This window comes from Poromitra crassiceps, assembly GCF_964638095.1.
Source record: "Poromitra crassiceps genome assembly, chromosome: 15".
In the NCBI taxonomy this organism is placed as follows: Eukaryota; Metazoa; Chordata; class Actinopteri; order Beryciformes; family Melamphaidae; genus Poromitra; species Poromitra crassiceps.
This window is the reverse complement of record NC_139634.1, coordinates 9184537-9192885: the sequence shown is the minus strand read 5'-3', so window position 1 is coordinate 9192885 and position 8349 is coordinate 9184537. Positions and strand designations below refer to the sequence as shown.

Below are 8349 nucleotides of genomic sequence, written 5' to 3'. Positions count from 1 at the left end.
AATATTTGTCTGAAAATGTCACTATGATTGACCTCTGGGTGGGTTTGGCGGCCTGCCATGCGGCCTGCCATCTTTTTTTTAACTCCTCCTGTAGCTGACAGTGTGATGTCATAGAGGTCTTCCTGAGGGTGTGCATATGTTTGGCAAGCTGCCACTTTGCAGTCCAGTGAACAGCATTTATCCCTTTAGATACGGAGAAGAATGTTCTCAATGTTATTAAAACAGTTATTGTTATACAGAAACATACTTTGTATTGTATAGCTTCGTTTAAATGCTTAATTTATAGTTTTACTGTGCAAATTGATCATTTTTCAATGGCTTCTGTGTGGTTATTTTACTCTGAAAAACAGCCACCGGAAATGCTTGTTGTTGCTCGTCTTATTGTTGCTGACTGAACAGAGGTTCGGGACTGGAGGAGGCATGGCGGCTGCTACACCCCCAGCAGTCCCAGGACAGACATCAAAAACACCTTCGATGGCAGCTCTCCCTTTTGACTTTTCTCAGCCTCCGACTATTGAAGGATTTTCTCCTTTTCCGAAGCTCAAAGACGAGACAATCAAAGAAAAGTTTCTTAGAAAAACCAAGGAGAACCCATTCGTCCCGATAGGTGAGTTAACGCTAGTTAGTTGCTAGCCAGCTAAACACAACAACAACAACGTTAAAGCCATACCTGTTATGTCTCTATGGTTAAAGCTTGTTCTACATCCTGTAATATAAGTGAGCTGGCTTCTCTATATGCGCAAGTATCCTAACTGGTCATCCCAGATTTGTGACACTCAAACGCCAAACGCCTTTATTGCCTCAGCAAATTGTCCATTCGAACGTACGAGGTGCATTGCTTGCTAGCTATTTACGAGACAAATATTTGCCAACTTGCAACCTCTGCCAACAACAATTTGATGCTAGTATCTTGTTCATAGATGAAGAAAAAAAATCTTAGTGTTGCTGTACTCTTTGCCTGTTTATGAGTTTGTTACTGGAGGGATCTCTTTTGCTGCCAATGGGGACTGTCCTTGAGAGAATGTTGACATTTTGTCAGGTCAGGCCAACGGCTTGACCTGACAACAAACTGTAATGTGGGATAAATATAACTTCTTAGTTACCGTATGTGGATTGCATTTGCCAATATTACAATAGGGAGCCCACCGTGTCTGAATAGTATGTATGTAGTTTTGTTCTACCATATGACACTATTCATAGTATTCCCATGATGTCACAAGCATTTTCCTACCAATATGGCGCTACAATACACACAGCTCATTGGCTGTCTGTGTCACTTTTGATTGTAATCACCTGTTAATTGATTACAATCACCTGTTATTTTCCTACCAAGATGGCCCTGTGGTGATGTAACGCTATCATTAGGACTACTAACTGTTCTACCAGTTGCTGCTTTGGCACCTGAATTTCTCCAGTGGGATTAATACAGTGTTATGTTATCCTAACAGACAGCCTGTCCAGTGCCAGGGTGTTTTTTCATAGTGAACATAAGATCCTGTTTGAACACTGTCTTTTGTTCTCCAGGTTGTTTGGGAACAGCAGGAGCCCTGTTGTTTGGCCTCCGCGCCTTCAAGGAAGGCAAAACCAGACAGTCCCAGGTGATGATGAGGGGGCGCATCTTTGCTCAAGGCTTCACTGTAGTTGCCATTATTGTTGGTGTCTTCGCAACAGCTCTGAAATCCAAGCAATGAAGACGGAGCAAGTCCAGACCTCTTATCAACGTCCATTCAATATGACATCAGGTCGAACTTACGTTAACTGTCGTGAACAAAATGTATGGTTGGATTGCAACCATACATACTTTCTGCAAATTGTTCTTTAATTACTCCTGTTGGAACCACAATTTTGCACCATGTTATTGTCATCTCCTGTCACTGAGCTTGTCAATAAAACTTCTGACATACAATGGAATCTGAACTGGTTGTCCTGTATTTGAGGAAAAAACGACATGCTTTGGGTATTTAGACGACCCATACTTACATAACCTTCATTATCTAGCTGGATAAAGTGGAGCTAAAGTTAGTTGTTCAAGGGCCCCTCAATGGCAACTCTTATAGGTGGGAAATATTTAATGACGAGTTATTAGTGTTCATACTCCATTGTATGTTTTATTGTTTTCCATTTCCCTTTTTAACATTCACTTTTTTCAGGATTCATGTCCGAATAGGCAACATGTGATACGATATAGGCATTACTGTTGAAAGTGACACCTTATTGATTGCTGTCCCAAAAAAAGTAAAACATTACATTGGTGTACAACTGCACAAAATGGTTTTGCTGAGAATATCCAATGAAATGAGGAAGCAAAGTGTAGCACACGCCCTTAATGTGAATTGTGGAAATTTTGATTATAGCAGAATTCTTTGGTTGTGTATACTTCTTTTTGCAGAATAATTGCCCAATTGGAAAGGAAATTAATTAACACACAAACTGGAGTTGCTGGAGTAAAGAGGTGAGATCAAAAAGGCCACAAGCTTATGTATTCGAAAAAGAAAAAAAAGACAGCGACTTAAAATGTGGTAATTAGGAATATCATACAACAAATGTGAACCAAGTATTTGTGATTATGGTTCGTCATTCATGGCAGGCATAGATGGTTACAGTCTATTCCTAAGTAGTGCTTAATAAAGTTAGTGGCTGTTATTGACCAAATATGCAAATTTATATTAAAAAAAAAAGCACATCCAAAATGTTGGCAGAGGCATGCAATAAAGTTGACCTAATAACCTTGTTGAAGGAAAATGTGTTAACTTACAGTAACAATATTGACCTCAGTACAGAGATGAGGTTGTGACTAGCTAAGGGATGTCAAAACAATAAAGCAGTCCTTCATCTTTTCCCAAGAGAGTGAGGTAAAGTATCAATATAATAGACATTAAGAAAGCAGGGAGAGGGTGTTGATTCAAAGGTTATAAACATACCAGGAACGGTTCTGAAATTTACAGAAAAAAGCATAAAAACTTGTGATGCACACTGGATTTTAAAAACTTAAAAGGCAATGTTTCTAGGACAGATTCTCCCCTGCATTGTGCTCTAGCTAGCGAACTAGAGGCGTCTGTTTGAGGGAGATGAGGACAGAACGCATCCGAGAGACGTCCTTTGCCTGCTTGTTGGTTTTGGGGTTGAAGTCACAGAGGCGGGCTACTCTCTCCCACTCTGATCCTCCTGGGCTGTCACCATCGCACTCTGCCAGGAACGCCTCTTCTGACGCTCTGCGGGGGGGGAGACCAGGGGAACACATGGATGAGTTTCAGTATGAGAGGCACTCAAGTCGAATTTCCACACCGGCAAACTATTTCCGAGCAAAATATTGTGCTCAACCACAAAGTTAAATCATGTGAATAGCATATTTGTAACTGCTACACAACAATACGCCCATGCATGTCTTGCCGACGATCATCACACAACCCGTCGGAGCCATGTTCAACGGATACCACAATTGATGAGCACTTACTGTATATCAGGCCTTTGTTAGCATTCACAGTAACCAAAAATGCAAACCGTACCAAACAATATTTCAAAAACTTGTGGTTAATTTAGAGTTGGGTGCATGCATGCATCCAGTGATAATAAAGGAACTAGTGGCAAACTCATGTGCTGTATGTGGGGGGCATCCAACATGAATAAAAAAAGCATAAGAATTCTAAACCTACACAAAGCCTATAACATCAGAGTTGGGCTGTTTGTAGAAAGCCTTGTCAGCAATCCTAGTGCGCAGGCAAGGCCAAGAAAGCAGGAAAGAAGAGGGAGAAAGGAAAACAGTTTTAGTGTCAAACAACACGCAGAGAGAAGTTAGGGCCAGCGGGAGAAAAGGATGATGTAAGCCAGAGGTTTTCAAAGTGGGAGGCGGACCTCCCCGGGAAGGGGGGCTCCGAGCAGTTTCAAGCTTGGTCTGGAAGGGGGGGGGGGGGGGGGGGCCCACAGTCGCAGACATTGAAAACCTCTGATGTAAGCAATTGAGAGAAAGATGGCTCTAATGAGAATGATGGAAATACAAACTGTACGGTTTAGGACTAAATACCCAAAAGCCAATAAAGCACTGCAGCTGATAAACACGTTTGGATGGTCTCTAAGCATTTTTATTATTTTTTTTAGCCAAAGACAGGATGTCTTATGCCTAGACTGCAAAGTGAATGAAAACGGTGACATACTGTCTGAATCCAAATGTCCAGACTTCACTGCACTTTGTGGGCTATGTAAGAAATACCCACTTTGTTTAGCCACAGTCCGGACTTCTTTACAAACACTTCTGTATTTGGAATGAGTGCAGAATATGTTGTATATAAATAAAGGCCCGTCTATCAGCTGCTTATAACATCACAGTGAGTACGAGTGACGTCCGCGAGGGCTCAGTCCACGAGTCCGGTCGGTGCGCATTTGGATTCGGCTGTTTGCATTCCGTCTCGCTAGCTTACTTCCTGTTTAGTTCCCTGGGTTGTATTGACTGGCATCGCAACACTAGACTCATGTCTCATCAGGGGGAGCCTCTCTCAGTGCTTAACAAAGACACAGAGGCAGAAATGGGCCTAAACTAGAGTGATAGATGCAGACTGATACCGTGCCAGACTTGGGCAGAGTCTGTTGGAAAGCGTGAGAGAAGAAGATGTTAGCCTGATCAAGAAAAGGAAAAACTGCAATCTTTTCTTCCGCATAATGTACAACAATAACAGACTGCTAGCAGGCTAAAATCACTGGATTCAAGTCATAGACATGATGTACAAACCGACAGATTGTCTTTACATAAGCAATATGCAACTCTGACCAGCACACTTCTCGTTTTTAATAATTAAAAATGGCCATCTGTTAAATAAATCAGTCCAACAAACCATTCTTGATGCATTGAGGCCAAATGTAACTGTTCTACATTTTCACGTTGCTCATTGAGCATTCAGTCTCCAAAATGTGGGTATAAATAGACATTCATCTGATCTGATGAAGTTTATGGTTTTATTTGCCTTATCCTGTCTTGCTTCTTGTTGATATAAAATGTGTCAGTTGATGTAAAGTGTGTTTGAGTGATCTGAAATGCACTATACAAATAGAATTGAAATTAAATTCAGAATTATTATTCCTTCCGATAGGCTGTTGTTGAGCTAATTGTGTAATTAATTACTAAATATGAGTGGAAGGTTACCACTGTGATTGCAGCTCAGACAAAATGGATACAATGTGGATGGCCTGCCTTCAACAGCTCAGTTCACTATCTTTATACAGGACTGTATGTTTTTAATGGTCACACCAGCAACTGAGCAGCTGTTAACAGAGGAGGAATTTGACGCTAACCTGTTGTTGGCCTTGTTCTTCTCCATCTGCTCATTCTGGTGCACGTGCCAGTCCTCCAGCTCCTTCCTGGCCTTCTCTTTCCACTCTGCCTCTGCGGTCTTGGATGCAGTGTCTTACAGTGCAACAGCCGAGAATAACATTGTTAGTGAGTTGCCATAGTTAACACACGTTATATCCTCAAAATAATCTTTCCCTGGTACAAAGACTACTTTCGGTTATAAGAGTAAGAACATTCATGTAGAATAGATGTTGCATAGATCTTAAAAAGGTAAATCATACAAAATGTAAATGACAGTGGCTCATTACAACTGCAAAGTAGGAAGTGGACAGGAATATTTGCTCACCTAGCTCCTGCAGGCGTGTCTTTTGCTCCTCCCTCCACTTGCGAAGACTCTCTGGCTCTTGCCTCAGCTGATCCACCTGGGCGATGGCTGCATAGCTGTCTGTTGGGCCATTGGACTCCTTTTAGGATGGGGGAAAATGACCCTATTACAAAAAACTATTTTCAAAAATATTCTGCTGGTGACATACTGTATATTCAACAGATCCCTGCCACTGTAAAAACAAATAGGAAATTATTTGAATTTTCTCAGCAAAAAGTTGTTTAAAGTGAGGCAGACGCGCACACACGCACACACACACACACACACACACACACACACACACACACACACACACACACACACACACACACACACACACACACACACACACACACAGACACACACACACACACACACACACACAGACACACACACACACACACACACACACACACACACACAAAACTCACCTGGAACATATCCCCGTTCACAGTGGCAGGTTCCTCTCCAAAATCGTCTATCAGAAAACAACACAAAGTTTGTCTTTTTTAAGCAACGTTTCTTGGCGTTTTGCAGTTAACGTGACTTCCTCCCCTCCTCGCCCTTCTGCAGTGTCACTTTGACAGAGGCGTTGTTTTAGCCTAGCGTTGTTTATCATAGGACCATAGAAATGCAGCAGCACCTGTTTGGGCACTGATGTGATCTGGCCACTGTTTGTTGTGGAACTATTTTCGTGACACTACAACAGGTTCTCCGACAGAATGTAATTGTAAACAGTTAATGTTATTACAATTTACTACTATACTATTGGCTAATTATATACTATTTGCTAATTACTTGCTAGCCCTTCGAATAATCAAAAACACATTATGTCACTCACAACATGACATCTGAATGTGGATGTGGTGCTGGTGTATGACATGTGGACAGGCTGTCAAACTAACCTACGTTGTACTTGTAGTCGGGCTACAGCAAACGCTAGCGTTAGCATAGTATAGTATGAGTAATGTTATGGCAACGTTCCCATGAACGATACGGTCTGATGTTAGTAACACTAACGTTACTATTATGAGTGAATTGAGCCGAGCGAACTAACTCGCAGCACTAGCGTTCAGTAAGTAGCGTTAGGTTAGTTACTGGTAGTTGGTTTTAGTTAGCACGTTAGCTCGTCGGCTTGCTAGCTGACGTTAGCTCATTCACAAACTTACCATAGTTGGGGGGATGCTGATCGAGTTCGGGAAACTGGTGGCCGTCATCCGTTCCTTCCATTTCTCCGAACCCTTCTCCTCCGAACCCGTCTCCAAACCCTTCTCCGTCATTCTCGATCACCGCGATCTCACTCTCTTGTTGAGCCAAGAAAGCTGCGGCTGGGTCCTCTTCAGCTGGGTGCGCTGCTCCATTGTCAGCCATGTTTCATTAAAGTCAAGCGCGTCTGTTTACAAGTTGGCAGCTAACGTTAGCTAGGTAGGTTTTTTAAGCTATAGCTTCAATGTTAGCTAGTCAGAGAGGTAGCTAAACACCCCCAGTTCACCAACGTTAATGGAAAATAACTATGGAATATTTCACTTGGATAGCTATTCCAAATGACTAGCTTTAGCAACAACAGAACGAGCAACTCACTTGGGTACGCGGCTAACCGGTTTATAATGTCTAGCTTCGGTTATGGTCCTTTGACTCCTAGTGATGATTCATGATTTCTTCACTTGTTCAACCACTGTGAAATGATGATGGAGCAGGGCAGTGCCCCGAGGCATCGCCTCCCCTGTTACACTGTGACTTTGTCCCCATCTGCTGGTGAATACAAGTACACGTCAGTCTGCCTAGTACTTGCACCTCCTGACAATGAGATACTGTAACGTTACTCAGTTTTACTGTTAATAAAATGCTACACAATTGATGAAAGTAGCGTAAGCTGATCTTGATTAAATTGCTTTCAATTCGGTTTTTTTCAATCAAAGTGAGAGTCCACGGATCAGAGAGAAATATGACAGCTAGATGTTTTCCCCCGTTTATTTGTTTGTTTATTTGTTTATTCATGCCAGAGCAGTGTGTAAAACCCAACATGTTTGTCTAAATATTGTCACACAAATATTACCTCCTTTAAGTCCCTGTGACCAAATAATAACTAACAAAGCAGTAAAAAGGGTAAATCATTAGCTAACCACACTCATCCGGCTGCTTCTGGGTCGCTTAGCAACCACCGCAGGTGCTGTTCAAGAACCTGACGAGAGAACGGTTCCGCTGCAACCTAGACCCAGAATCGTTGTAAAGCAAGTAAACTATAGGTAAAGCACGCCCCCTGCTGGCGTATTCCTTCATTACACACACAGTATGGAACCTGTATGAAACGAACCGGGGACCCACGTGACCTCTGACGTTTTCGGCGGTGTCCTACTAAAAGGAATTTCAGGGAATGATCGCCGCTGCTCACCAAGGCATCGACGGTGGCTTTCTGACGTCCGCTTTAAGGAAGTCCGAAGTTAAGGCTGGTCGAGCGAGCCTACTACTCGCCGATAGACGTATTATTATTTTTTTCATCATCCGGTAACACCGATTCACGATGTCTGGCGAGCAACGGGAGGGACAAGAGGTAAGACTAATTCATTTGTCCATCCAGACAGTGTCTTGATCTGATGCACCCTCTCTGCCTGTGTGTGTGTGTGTGTGTGTGTGTGCCGAAACTTTTTCACTCAACTTTTCATGTTGCCTTCGTGTGTCTGTGAATAACACACAGCAGGGCTGC

General features: G+C 42.5%; 3 protein-coding genes across 4 annotated transcripts in view; 2 read left to right on the top strand and 1 right to left on the bottom strand.

Annotated features, from left to right (window-relative positions):
* Positions 1–411: 411 nt before the first annotated feature.
* higd2a (HIG1 hypoxia inducible domain family, member 2A) lies at positions 412–1691 on the top strand (the record flags this gene model as incomplete). The annotated part of the gene is made up of 2 exons (XM_083651564.1): positions 412–607; positions 1525–1691. Exons 1-2 carry the CDS (start codon positions 421–423, stop codon positions 1689–1691), a joined length of 354 nt encoding a protein of 117 aa, XP_083507690.1. The 5' UTR covers positions 412–420.
* Positions 1692–2099: 408 nt separating this feature from the next.
* Positions 2100–7305, bottom strand: cltb (clathrin, light chain B). The gene is made up of 5 exons (XM_083651563.1): positions 6815–7305; positions 6077–6123; positions 5628–5745; positions 5284–5395; positions 2100–3212 (listed from the first exon to the last, which is right to left on the bottom strand). The coding sequence occupies exons 1-5, from the start codon at positions 7014–7016 to the stop codon at positions 3038–3040; spliced, it is 654 nt and encodes a 217-aa protein (XP_083507689.1). The 5' UTR covers positions 7017–7305; the 3' UTR covers positions 2100–3037.
* A 716-nt stretch (positions 7306–8021) lies between these two features.
* Positions 8022–8349, top strand: part of pdlim7 (PDZ and LIM domain 7) — a 54145-nt gene continuing 53817 nt past the window's right edge. For both annotated transcript variants that reach the window (XM_083651932.1, XM_083651934.1), the window contains exon 1: positions 8022–8196. In XM_083651932.1, the coding sequence (XP_083508058.1) occupies positions 8167–8196 (30 nt within the window). In that variant the 5' untranslated portion in view covers positions 8022–8166. The remainder of the gene's footprint in view (positions 8197–8349) is intronic.